Raw genomic sequence first — 13,857 nt, 5'->3', positions numbered from 1 at the left:
TGGTGGAAAGCCTGAAGGCGCTTCTCAGTTCCAGGTGTCTTCAGCATAGACCTTAGATTTGTCAGCACGTTTGCTGCATGCCGTACAGCAGTAGTCTGGTCTGTTTCTTGTGGCTCTCCCCCCGAAATGCCAGGCTGATAATGGCTTTGGCCCTGCTTCTCCCTGACACAGGCTTGTATGACTGTCTATGACATTCCCGACTTGCTGGGAGGAGGAGGAGGATGCTTAGGATCTGTGGTCTTCTCAGAGTCATTTTTGACATCTCGGATCCTGGTTAAAGAAAAGGGTAAGTGTGTGTGGTGTCTGGAAAGCCAACCTTGAGAAAGGTTTTATAAAATAAACCATAAATTAATCCAAAGATGACATAAACTGATTGATATGTTAAACTACTTACAAAAGCAAATGGCATATATTCTAATTAGTGAATATTACTTATAAATTAATAAGAAAAAAATATGCTATTCAGTAGTTGCATGGGCTAAAAATACAGACTATTCACAAAAGTAGAAAACAAAAAAATAAGGCAGATTGATTCATGTATATGAAGATATGAAGCCTGAATAATGGTCAAGAGGAAACAATTTATAAGGTAAAAATTAGATACCACTTATTACTCCCTATGTTGGTCAAAAGGATTTCTCTGTAGTTTTGGTGCGTGTCCTGGCTCTCACTCTGTAGACCAGGCCGGCCTCAAACTCACAGATCTGCCTGACTCTGCCTCCTGAGTGCTGGGATTAAAGGTGTGTGCCACCACGGCCTGGCTCAAGGAAATCTCTTTAATTGTAAAGTCCTATAAAATCAAAAAGCAAATTACATACTTCCAACATACAGTAGCACAGAATATACATTGCCATTGCATAAAGGAGGAATCGGGGCACAGTGAGGAAATACTGGACCAAAGCAAGATCAAACCCTGCAGGGCAAACTCCAAATCCCATAGCTCTGTGTCATGTCAAAGGGATCATTCAGATGGCTCTTGCCTCCCAGCTTTGCTAGCAACCTGGTAATGGTAGATGTAGCTTTACTGGGTATATGTAATACCTGTACTTTTTAATAAAAATTAAAGGTAAAAAGGACTAATTCATGATTACTCATTTACACTCACTGCATTCTGAAGATACTCAGCAACCTTTCACAATCATCTTGTTAGTCTCCCTGTCCCGAGATGAGGTAGCTCCGTTGGTGGGGGTGGGGGTTGGGTGGGGGCATCAGCCTCTATGCTAACAGGAGCCCTTGCTTCTGAGAAGTGAAGGGCACTTTCTTTCAGAGTAGGCCTGCAAGGTGGACTAAGGTGACTAGGCATAACTGGCATGTCTTTGCTCTTCCTACAGGTGGCACTATTACCCCAGAAACCAGCTACATTGTCCTGACAGCCGCCATCCCCAGATTCTGTTCCTGGCTGGTTAGTATCATGCACTCGCTAGTCACAGTGGACCTAAACCAAGAAAACTCTGGGGCAGAGATTTAAGGAGGAACCTCTTTCTGGAGTCCCTGGAGGGCTGTCAGATTGTGGTCTAGCTTTTATTTAGGAATAGAACCCACTCATAGTCTTAGAAACCTTCAAAAAAGGGAACAAAGTTGTTTGTGAGAACACATGAACGCCCTCACGTTGTAGATGAGAACACTTGAGCTTAGGCTGATAGCCAGGGACTAGTTCCAACTCTTCAACACCATCACCAACACCTCGGCCTGTCCAGGGTCTCACAGACTCTGAGAAGTTGATTCCTTCTTTGGTCAGAGGGATTGCTGCTATTTTTTAAGTGCCTCTCTACATGTAGAAAAGTCCCATTTTCTTTGAGAGGCTTGGTCTGAAATATAGTTCAGTTTTGTGGTTGTTTTGGTTTGGTGTTTGTTTTGGTTTGTTTTAGGCCAATCTCATGTAATTCAGGCTGGCCACAAACTCTCACTCTATAGCCAGGGATGTCTTGATCCTCCTGCCTCCACCTTTCCAATGCTAGGGCTACAGTGCTCTACACCACTCCCAGAAGAGTGTTTTGGGACATAGAAAATGTGTCAGCAGGGAATCTGTATTTAACAGTTAAGTACTGTAAGGATACATGAATTCCTTGATGACAACATCTCAGACCACAAAAAGGACAGTGACCAGAGACAAGCTTATAAAGCAAAATTCCAAGTGCTGGCAAGGAGTGAGTGGTAGGTTAGTTGACTTCAACATACACAACCTACAGTCCTTTTCCTGAACTGTATTCAGGAGGACTGCAGATATCTTTGTTAGAAAAGGACCAGGTTGAAGGGAAGTCTCAGTTTGCACAGGGCACTGACATATAACTCTGTCCTGGAACTCGCTCTGTAGACCAGGTTGGCCTCAAACTCAGAGTTCTGCCTGTCTCTGCCTCCCAAGTGCTGGGATGAAAGGCATGCACAACTGCTATCCAGCCATATAACTCTTATTTATTGAAAGCTCTACATATAGTTTGCTTCCAGTAATTAAATCTAAGTCATTTGAGATTAAACACAACACACATACAGTTTACATACCATGAACAGGCATGGTAGTACATACTTGTAAGCCCACCCCTGAAGGCTAGAGCCAGAGGATTACAGGTCTGAGGCTCACCAGGATTATATAGCATTACATAGTGAATTCTAGAGCAACCTGGACTGAGTAAGGCCTGCCTTTAAAAGACGCATCTAAGGGTGTGCTCAGGAATCCTTTTCTGACCAGCAGAGCTCTTTGTCCACCTGCCCCTGGGAAGTTTAGTCCAGAGGTTTAGTCCAGTTTAGTTCAGAGGACTGGGGCCATGGCCCAGCAGTAGACTGCTCTCCTGGCATGCACAAGGTTCTGAGCTCCGACCCCAGCACTGTGCCTTCCTCAGATGCAGCATTTGCCACGAGGACACGCAGACTGGTCAGTGTCTTAGTACCTATTTTAGAATCTGTTTCTGCAGTTCTGATGTAGATAGGGGAGAATAAAGTGTCATACTATAACATGTATGTCTAAATAAGGTGCACTCTGGCCAGGCACACACCTTTAATCCCAACACTCACTAGGCAGAGGCAGGCAGAACTCTTATGAGTTTGAAGCTAGTCTGGTCTACATAGTTCCAGATTAGCTAGGGCTACCTAGAGAGACCCTGCCTTATAGTACACTCTGGAAATACTTGAGTATGTTCCCACTCGTTATCTAGTGGTTTTCCCTCTACTGTGAAATGCAAGTGGAGATTATGCATCCTCTCCATGTATCTGAGGCTCATTAGCTGGGCCTGAGGCCCTAGCAGGAAAACCCACCTTGGCCCAGTGCCTGAGCTCTGATGACCAGCAGCATCTTTGCCAGTATGTGAGGGCCTGAGAGGATTGGATGTGGTAGAAGAACACCTAGGGAGAAACAGCAGGGTTCTATCCTTAAAGCACCAAATTGAAAATTCTTCATTTCCATTGGATACAGGTAGAAGAAAATGAAATAAAATTGTCTGAGAAAACCCTGCAAGCAACAAGGGTAAGCAGCATTTTTGTTCCCAGTGATTGCATCATTATTAACATGAGATGGGGGCTGGAGAGATGGCTCAGCAGTTAAGACCACTTGCCGCTCTTGCAGAGAACCTAGGTTGGGTTCCCAGCACCCACGTGGTGAGACATAATTGTTCATACTCCGCTTCCAAGGGATTCTGTGCCCTCTTCTGGCCTCCCTGGGTTCCAGTTACACAGGTGGTGCACATGTGTGCACACAGGCAAAGCACTCGTATGCATGAAATAAATATTTCTGTAAGATGGCTCAAATACAAGCAATTTGTAATGATAAAATATTTCACCTTGGGGCTGGAGCGATGGCTCAGCCGTCAAGAGCACTGGCTGCTCTTCAGAAGGCACAGGGTGGCTCACAACCATCTATAACTACTCCCAGGGAATCCTATGCCCTCTGCTGGCCTCCAAGGGCACCAAGCATACATATGGTACACAAACATACATGTAGACAAAACACTCACATAATACATAGAGTTTTTTAAATTATTTTTTAAAAATATCTCCTAACTGCTAAGCAAAGAAAGAGTTTCTGTGTACTTTGACCTTTCTCTTGTAGCTGTCGGATCTGCCTCTTAAGTGTATTGTCGCACATTTTTTTTTTTTTTTTATTCATTTTCACTTCCTGTTAGGCCTCTAAGGGAAGAAAATGCTTAAGGAGGACAAAGTGAAAAGGATTCCACCTAGACTTTTCAGTGTTTTTAAAAATCTCACTGTACATTTTTAAAGTCAGCATGCAGGATCAAATCCAAAGCCTTGAGCATTCTAGGCAAGCACCCCTGCATGGAGCTGTCAACTCTCCCCCGGCCTGCCATGAGCACTGTTAGAAGCAGATTCCACATTGACCTACACAGAAGCTGAGATGGTAAGGTGTTAGGCCAGAGACGTCAGTCAACTGGAACAAGACCACCACAAGGAGGGTACAGAAGCCGGGTGTGATAAGCAGTGATACACACCTATCATTCCTATAGTCAGGAAGCTCAGGCAGGAGGATCACTGCAAGTTCCAGGCTAGCCTGGACTACAGTGAGACTTTGTCACAAAAAACAAAACTCACAATGTTGGTAATATGACAGGTGATGCCAAAGCACATGGTATATGATTGGTATATTCAAATCTGACTCATCTTTTAACTGACAAAATGGATAAGGGCTTTTAGTCTGTGAGTTTTTATGCTGTAAATCACCAGATTTTTGTTGCTAATGTTTTTAAAGGGGGACGAGTGTTTCTTGGGCACATTGCTAACAGGAGGAAAAGGAGCATATCTTTACTCCAACAGTCCACAGTCCAGGCCTGAGGAAGGTAAGCAGCTGTGACTGTGTTCTTGGCTGTGTCCCAGTCCCTTGTTTGCAGGCGTTAGCACAGTGTTGTGCCTAACAATACACCTGCTCTCTGAAAAGATGTGCTGGCATGGAGTGTTGGCCTGAGCCATTTCCCTTTGGCTCGACTACTTTGTAGATGAGGAAACTTGTGCTGGCTTCATGAGCATGGGTCTGTACCAGAACTGCACGTGGCCTGCTTTCTGCTGCCATTGCCTTGTTCTCGGGGTGGGCCAGAGTGGCAGCTCTTCCAGCATAGAGCCACAGACCTACAGTTTTCTCCTGTGTCACAAACTGTTACTGATTTCATGTTTTAAAACAGCACCTTGCTGAGCAGTGGTGGTGCTCACCTTTAATACCTTTAATTTGAGCATTGAGGAGGCAGAGACAGGTGGATCTCTGTGAGTTCGAGGCCATCCTGGTCTACAGAGTGAGTTCCAGGACAGCCAGAGCTACACAGAGAAACCCTGTATAGAAAACAAGACAGGGAGAGAGAAAAAAACAAAAACAAAAACCTTAGTTAGTTAGTTAGTTAGTTAGTTAGTTTAGTTTTTTTGAGGCAGTATTTCTCTGTGTAACAGCCCTGACTGTCCTGGAACTCAGTTTGTAGAACAGGCTGGTCTCAAACTCACAGAGATCCGCCTGTATCTGCCTCCCGAGTGCTGGGGTTAAAGACACTTGCCACCACTGCCAGGTTTTTTAAAAAACCTTATTTTTTAAAAACAGAACAGATCTAGCCATGTCCAGCCTATGGTGCATGGGACATCGTGTGACACAGGAGAGCTGTGAACATAGCCCAACCCAGAATCATGAAGTTAGTGCAGACATTGAGACTTCTTTTTGCACACTTCATGGGCTCCAGGGAACCTGATTGTATGGTTCTCGGGTATGGCCTCGGGTATGGCCTTTGCTGATGGCAGTTGTACTGCAGGGGGACAGGCTGGACACACCTGAGCCTTATATAGATCAGGATCAAGACGGCCGTCAAGTACAGGTCTGAACTACAGGTTTTCTTTGTGGATTTATGAAACTGAAGAACTAACTGCTTGTTCCTTGCTCTCCCAATAGACAAGGCAGAACTAGTCTGGGATAACCTACAACTTCAGGTTCAAAGGAGGGAGGGTTGATAAGGGAGAAGAGGTCACCAATGTAAAGCAGCCTTAAAGTCTAGCTGGGCAAGCAAGCTGAGTCTAGTGATCCAGGCCTTTAATCTCAGCCTTAGGAGGGTGAGGCAAGAGGGTCTCAAGTTCATGACCAGCCCCTGAGCAACTTAGTGAAACTCAGTCTCAATAAAAGTAAGGGCAAGAGAGATGGCTCGGTGGCCACTCTTGGACCTGGGTTCGATTTCCACCACCCACGTAGTGGCTCCCAACTGTCTGTAATTCCAGTTCCCAGGGGTCTCATGCCCTCTTCTGGCCTCCAAGGGTACTCGGCACACATATGGTGCACTGGTATACAGACAGACAAAACTCCATATACATAAAATAAAATAGTTTTTGGGGTGTAGCTCAGTGACACAGTGTTGCCCAGCATGCTCTGAGTTCAGCTGCCTTGGTTTAGTACCCACTACACAGGTGTGGGGGTGTCTAGTCAGGTGGTCAAATTCTAGGTCTTTGATTCTTGTCAAGAGCTGAGGGTTGTTCCTTGTGGTTCTCAGCTCTGCCCTCTGAGCTGTTAGTTTTTCCTTCTAGGCTCTTTTCCCCACACCTCTGTGGTTCCTTCCTTAGGACTGAGGACCTAGAAATAATTCCCCATGTATCTCAGCTCTGCCCCCTTGGTTCTCAGAGGACTCTCTGGCTTTGAACATTTGTTGTGTGTATGTGCATGACTGTGCACATGCCACAGCGTTCATTGCTGGTCAGAGGACACCTTAGGGGGCTCAGTTCTCTCCATCTACCACATAGGTTCTGGAGATTATATTCAAATTATCAGACTTGGCAGCAACCGCCTTTACCACTGAGCCATCTTGTCATCCCAGCCTTCAGAGCTCTTCATTTCACTCTGGGCCACAGTCTCTCAGCCTTCCATTTTCCATAGAAGGCAGACCTTACTTTGTAGCTTCATCGTTTCATGCACCTGCTTCATGCCAGTGGAAATCTGGGAGTTCGGCATTCTTCTTTCATTTTCATAGCTGTCCTTTCAGTGTGGGCTGTGTTTTTACTGATGGAAAAATTCTTGAAAACATACTGGTCTTAAGTGGATTTCATGGAATTCATTTCCCTGCTCCTTTTTGGTTTCCTCAGAATAAGAGTGTGTGTGTGTGTGTGTGTGTGTGTGTGTGTGTGTGTGTGTGTGTGTGTGTGTGTGTGTGTGTTCTGTCTGTCTGTCTCTCTCCCCAGCCCCACAGATAACATTTTCTTGTGTGTCCTGTTCTTTGCTGTTGGATACAGATAGCGTTTCTGTGGAGTTTGAACTTTGACCTCACAAATTCCTCAGCTCTACAAAGCAAATCCTCTTTCTGGATGGTTTGTTCTTAGTGAAAATATTTTAGCTGGTGGCAAATTCCTCTCCCTGTTCTTAGATGGTTGGTTCGTCATTCCCGTTCACACAGAAGACAAAGCTCTGGTTTCAAACCGTGAATGCTGGGGAGTTGTGCTGTGCCCTTCATTTCTGCTCCTCCGGGTCCTGTTGCTGAAGCCCTGGGAGTCAGGGGCACTGTGGAAAAGTCATGTCACGTGACTTCAGTGCTAACCTTGGAGCAAGATCATGTCTAGGGAGTATTGGGGGTTGTGTGGGTTTGAAAGAGAGTCTCCTGTCTCCCAGGGGGGTCTCAAACTAGAAGTCTTCCCACCTTTGCCTCCCACATGTTGATGATACAAATGTGTGCTATACACTCACATTGTATAGCATGTTGTTTTGATTGGGGGGGGTTTGAACCCAAAGCCCTATGAACGCTAGGCACGCTTTATATCACTCAACTACTTCCCAAGCCCTGGGTCATTTTGTTTTGGGGGACAGGTACTCATTATGTATTCTTAGCTCATCTGGAACTCACTGTGTAGCCCACGCTGGTTTCAAATTCACAGACATCCACCTATTTCTGCTCTGCTGGGTTTTTTGAAACAGTGTCTTAGCCAGACTGGCCTCATACTTGCTATATAGCTAAGAATGATTGAACCGCTGCCCCTCTTACATATATCTCCCAAGAACTGGGATGTAGGTATGTGCCACCATGCTGTGACCCAAAGGTTTCATGTATGCTAGACAACCAATCTTCCAGCTGAACTACATCTCCAGGCCTTGCGCGTAGTGTTTTAAAAGCAAGCTATAGATGTAATAGAGAGGTGTTGTGTAATGTCATACTTGATCCATTTTTAATATTCATAGGGATATGTGCCAAAATTAGTTTGTACCTTCTCAGCAAAGAGCCTTATTAGAAAACTGATTTTGCATTATATTGTGTTACCCAGCAAGATTTAATGTGTCTAGTCTCTGCGTAAGAATGAAGAGCACAACTAGAAATTTCTGGGTCCTTATTAGTCACATTGTTTATGTTCTACACAACTGTAGTTCTGTATCTAGGCAAACACTCTACCACTGAGCCACTCCCCAACCCGGTCACATCATTTTCAGATCTTAAACCTAAACTGGGTATGGTGGCAAATGTTTGTAATCCCGCACTCTTGTGCTCGCAACACTTGGAAAATTGAGGTAAGAGGGTCACCATTTCAGTGCTAACCTGTTCACGTAGTAAATTCAAGCCAAGGCTGGATAGTGAAGTCTCCTTTCAGCCCTTCTTTCCCCCTAAAAAAACTTCCATTTCACATTTACCTAAGTTTACACAGTTCATGCTGCAGAACAATCTATAGAAGCAGAAAATGTTAACATTCCCTGCTTCTGTGTATTAAGCATGTTACCATGTTAAAATTAAGGGATTAACAGAGCTTTAGATTGATGCCATTTAAGACCACCCCCTTTGTGGTACTAGAGCTTGACCCTAAAATCCTTACACGTACTAGGCAGGAACTCCTTCACTCAGCTATATGCCCTGGTTTGTATTACTGCTGATTGTTACTTTGATACAGGGTCCGCCAAGTTTCCCAGACTGGCCTTGAACACACTCTATTACTTGAGATGCCTCAGGAGATCATAGACATATACTTCTTATCCTGCTAGAGGAGGCTCTCTTAAAGAAAAATAACACAGAATGCCTAGGGCTTTTCTCAGGCTTTGCAGGGGGGAATTGCAAAGATGAAAGGCCCTGATGTTAATGTCAAATGTTGTTAGTGTCTTAAAATCTGCCTCTAATTGGAAGAGGATGAGTTTGAAATTGGTATGTCTCCATCCCTAACAGTATTTATCTTGAGCTCCTCAGCGTGATTGGTCAAATCCTGAGCTCTGTTGAAGGGGAACAGTCGCCTGTGGTTGTGATGTGAGTTGGCGGCAGCATCTGCAGGACCCCAGATCTAGACAGCAGTTCCACCAGAGTACTTAGGACTGAGAATAGCACTTCCTCCCCAGGAGCTGCTTCCAGCTCCGGTACTTCTTCTCTTCCCTAGCCAGGGGCTTTTACTGCCCTGAGGCTGCTTGCTATTCAGCTTTCCCTTCACTCTGTCCTTCATGTGCCCTTGTCTTCTGGCCCTGCTGTCCTTGGCCAGGCAGGCTGCCCAGTACCTAATCCTTAAAACTTGCTTTAGACTCATAGACCCATATCCTTAAACATGTTCTGTTTTCAACTTAACCCAAATAAAATCACACTGTGTGTGCTGTCCTGGGGCTTGCTTTTGGGTTTGGTGTTATGCTTCTAGAATTTGTCCCGGTTGTGTTATTTGGGAACAGCACAGCAGTGAGAAGAGCAGAACTTGCTGTCACCGTGATGTGCTGGCACAGCAGACTGCTGGTGAGTCCAAGGAGGCTGAGACAAGGGAACGTGATTAACGACAAAAATGAGGAAGATTACATCAGATATTCTGAAGCCAGCTGTGGCATTGATGATTAATCACAAACTAGTGTCAGTCAGTTGAAGGTCGAACAGACAGCTGCTGGGTAGACTCCTTTCAGAAGGACTTTTGACGAAGGTCGCGGTGGACTCTAGGAGCTCAGGTCCTGGCCCTCTTCTGTGATAGCCACTACCAAGCAGCCAGGTGTAAAAGGCCTTCCTTCATAATTTGACATTATTTACCTTCTGGAAGGGTTGATATAAAGTGACTCAATTTAGATTTAAAACTTTTACCTACCACAGTTGTATTCATATAGTTCATTGATTTTCATAGCTCCAAGTACTCCTTCATATGTAAATAAGGCATTATCATTTTTATTTTATGTGTACAAATGTTTGGCTACATGTATGTTTGTGCACCATGTGGATGCCTAATGTCCAGGGAGGCTGGAAAAAGGTATCAGATCCTCTGGAACCGGAGTTACCAATGTTGTGAGCTGACATGTGGGTACTGGAAATTGAACTCAAGTTCTCTGAAAGTGTTCCTAACCTCTGAGCCATCTTTCCAGCTCCTCGTTTTAACTGTTGATGATCCTTTGTTTTGTTTATAGGTTTCTTTTGTTTGTTACTATTGCAGCAGACAGTGGGGAGTTTTTGTGGCAGGGTGGGGAGTGGTGGTGGTAGTTGGCCTTGAACTCACAGAGTCTGCCTCCCGGGTGCTGGGATTAAAGGTGTGAACCACCATGACTGGCCAGTTCTTAGAATTCTTACATGCCTCTTTTTAGTTACAGAAATCCCAATCTCTCCAGAATTTGATACAGAGCAGCAGGATGCGGGATTAGGATGTTGCCCACACAGCCTTCATCCAAGAGACTAGACTGTTCTTGGAAAGCTTGTACCAAGGTGTACTTCATTGAGTAGGGTGCAGAGTTCCGGCATTCAGGTGAATGTCGTGCTGTGCTGTCAGTGCTTTCGTATGTCTCTGATTGTTAGTGAGCATTGACTATTCTCATCAGTATGCTTGTGTTTTCAGTTTCTTTTAGAAATTCCTTGCTTACTTTTAGGAATTATAGATTTGGAGTACTAATTTTTTGTCAGATTATATTTGGTAATATTTTTTTTAACCTTGTGGTATATCTTTATTTTTTTGGTTTTGGGTTTTTTGTTTGTTTGTTTCAAGACAGGGTTTCTCTGTGTCGTTTTAGTGCCTGTCCTGGATCTCACTTGGTAGACCAGAATGGCCTCAGACTCACAGAGATCCACCTACCTCTGCTTCCCGAGTGCTGGGATTAAAGGCATGTGCCACCGCCGTCCGGCTATATCTTTATTTATTTATTTATTTTTTAATGACAGTTTTTAGCTGGACTCATTTTTCCCTTTGGAGGGAGGAAAGAGAGTGCTAGGGATTGAACCCAGAGCCTTGCTAATGATTGGCAAGTGGTAAACTATACCACCATCTTGATTTTTATTTATGGCATTTTTTTGTTTTGTATATTGGGATTAAACCCAGAGTGTTCTGCTTATGATATAAGTGCTCTACCACTGAGCTATATCCCTAGGCCTATTCATAATATTTTTGAAAGCAGAAAAAGTTAAATAGATATAGTTGTGCACACCTGTGATTGTAGCAGTTTGGAGGCTATGAAAAACGATTATGAGTTCTGGAACAACCTGGGCTACCTCTACATACCCTTTTCCAGAGGAGAGGGAGGCAGAGGCAGAGGCAGACTCACTTCATGTTAAAGTCTCCTAAGTTTATAAACTGAGGATATGACCATTCCATTGTGTGATTAAAGTGAAAGTTTTTATTGTAGATATGAGAGAAAGAACAGCCAGAGGCATCTAGAAAAGTCCAAAGCAAAGAGAAAAAGAAGTAGACTGAATGTGGACAGCAGACTGGAGAACAGCAGGGCACAGAGAACAGAGAAAACACAGTGAGAGAAGCAGGAGCAGAGCAGAGAGAAAGCATGATGAGAATAGCAGGGTAATAAGGAGAGTAAGTAGCTGGGAGGGAAGCCCTCAAGCTGGAGGGATTTTAGGGTAGGAAGGAGGTGAGAAGGGCTAGGATGCTGTTGTGGACTTTGAAATGTGTACCAGGTCCGTGTGATGCTGAGGAAGCCGGGAGGCCAGTGTGCACTTTGATATGCTGATAGGCACTACCAGTAACCATTTGTCCTGCCTAAGGTAAGGGAAATGACTTCTTTTGGTAGAGGGAGAGGAGCTTCGTAAGTTCCTGAGGAATGCTGGCTTTCATCTAACTGCCAGAAATCCTCCTGTAGCTCATTTCTGAGTTTCCTTTAGACCTGACACTAGCTCTGAAGTCTTTTTTTTTCTGCTTGGATTGACCTTTGAAAGTGGTTTGTGATAAGAGGCCAATTTAAAATATAGAGATATAAGCACCTGTCCCAACAACGATCTTTGACTAAAAGATTCTTTTCCACTGATCTGCAAGTGCCAGTGGTTCTTATAAGTCCAGTCTGTTTATTTGGCCCCTGTGTTCTGTGCCATTATTCAGTTTGTCCTTGAGAAAATACCACATTGTCTTAAGTTAGATTTCTAATATATTCTAGACTGGGCAACTTAAATGATAATCCTGTTAGGCAACTCTAGAGGCTAGGAAGTCCAAAAGCAAAGTACAGGCGGTGGGTTGTTTTGAGGCTGCTTTTCTTGGCTCCATATGCCAAAAACGGCCTCGCTTTTGTACACAAAGGGCTGTAAAGGAAGAGCTAGCTCTCTGGATCTCACTCTCCTGGGGTTTGGTTGTTGGTTGATTTTGGGTTTGTTTTTATTTTTTGTGACAGAGTCTCATTATGTAGCCCTGGCCAGCCTGAAACTCACAATGTAGACCACACTGGCCTTGAACTCACAGAGATCCTACAGTCTCTGCCTCACCGTTAGGATTATGCTTTCTAATTAATTGGTCTTTATTTATGTGTCAATCTCTTCCTCTTGTTTTCAAGTCCTGATTTCCCATCATTCTCTTGATTCATTCTATTGCCAAGACTTTCCATAGAATTTTTTTGTTTGAATTACTGAATTTTTCTTTTTTGTTTGTTTTGTTTTTTGAGACAGGGTTTCTCTGTGTAACATCCCTGGCTGTCCTGGAACTTGCTTTGTAGACCAGGCTGGCCTCGAACTCACAGAGATCTGCCTGCCTCTGCCTCCCTAGTGCTGGGAATAAAGGTGTGTGCCACTACACCCAGTGAATTTTTCATTTTTAATTTGATTTTTTTCAGTATTTCTTTTGATTGAGTTCCATGTTTCTATACTATATTGATTTTATTTATTTCATTCAGCTGTTATTTGTGTTTTCTTTTCATTTATTCAGGAGTTCATTTGTTTTCACTTTGATTTCTTTGAACATATTTTTAATCATTCTTTTGGATTCTTAGAAGTTTCATCCAGTTCCTTCATTACCAGGATTAGTAATTTCGGTCCTTTGACCTTGGTTTTTCTGTTTTTTTTGTGTGTGTGTTTTGGCATTGGTACTTGTGTATCTGGTGTTTTGTTGATGTTTTTTAATTGCTCTATTCTTTCATTGGAAATGTTTGCAAATTCAAGGTAGTAGTAGGGGTAAGGTGTTCTTCTCCTCTGCTGGATTAGTGTCTGGCCTACCAAGCTTGATCTCCAGTACTCCCCTGAGAGTAGAATACTGTCTCCAAGAGCAAACACTTTCAAAGAGTAGGCTTACTGTGAAGGTACAGAAAGCCTGGTGGTGGTTGTGCACACAACACATATCATACAATATGTAGTACCTGTTTCTGTGTCTGTCCATTTTTCCATCTCATGTATTGGTTCTAGAACCTTCTGTGTTCTAGCCAGGTGTGATGGTGCACGCCTTTAATCCTAGCACTCTGGAGGTAGAGGCAGGCGGATCTCTGTGAATTTGAGGCCAGCCTGGTCTACAAAGAGAGTTCCAGGACAGCCAGAGCTGTTACACAGAGAACCCCTGTCTTGAAACATGCCCCCCCCAAAAAAAAGAACCCTTTATCTTCATCAAAATCTGTAGAAGCTCAAGTGCCATAAACAGAGTGGATCGTACCTGCATACAACTTCTGTACTGTAATCAGCTCCTGTACCTGAAATCATCTCTAGATCATTTGGTGCCATGTAAATACTATATAAATGGCTGTTAGCCTGTATTTATCACAGAGTGATGACCAGAAAATTTGTCTGTGTC

At 43.9% G+C, this 13,857-nt stretch overlaps 1 protein-coding gene across 3 annotated transcripts in view; it reads left to right on the top strand.

The window, feature by feature from the left end:
- The window catches only part of C4H20orf194 (chromosome 4 C20orf194 homolog), a 139,872-nt gene that overhangs the window by 75,590 nt on the left and 50,425 nt on the right, over positions 1-13,857 (top strand). For all 3 annotated transcript variants that reach the window (XM_028878583.2, XM_028878582.2, XM_028878584.2), the window contains exons 17-20: positions 172-286; positions 1,332-1,402; positions 3,407-3,457; positions 4,694-4,781. In XM_028878583.2, the coding sequence (XP_028734416.1) occupies positions 172-286; positions 1,332-1,402; positions 3,407-3,457; positions 4,694-4,781 (325 nt within the window). The remainder of the gene's footprint in view (positions 1-171; positions 287-1,331; positions 1,403-3,406; positions 3,458-4,693; positions 4,782-13,857) is intronic.

The sequence above is a fragment of the Peromyscus leucopus genome, chromosome 4 (genome assembly GCF_004664715.2).
Source record: "Peromyscus leucopus breed LL Stock chromosome 4, UCI_PerLeu_2.1, whole genome shotgun sequence".
Classification (NCBI taxonomy): Eukaryota; Metazoa; Chordata; class Mammalia; order Rodentia; family Cricetidae; genus Peromyscus; species Peromyscus leucopus.
This window is presented reverse-complemented; position numbering and strand designations above follow the sequence as displayed.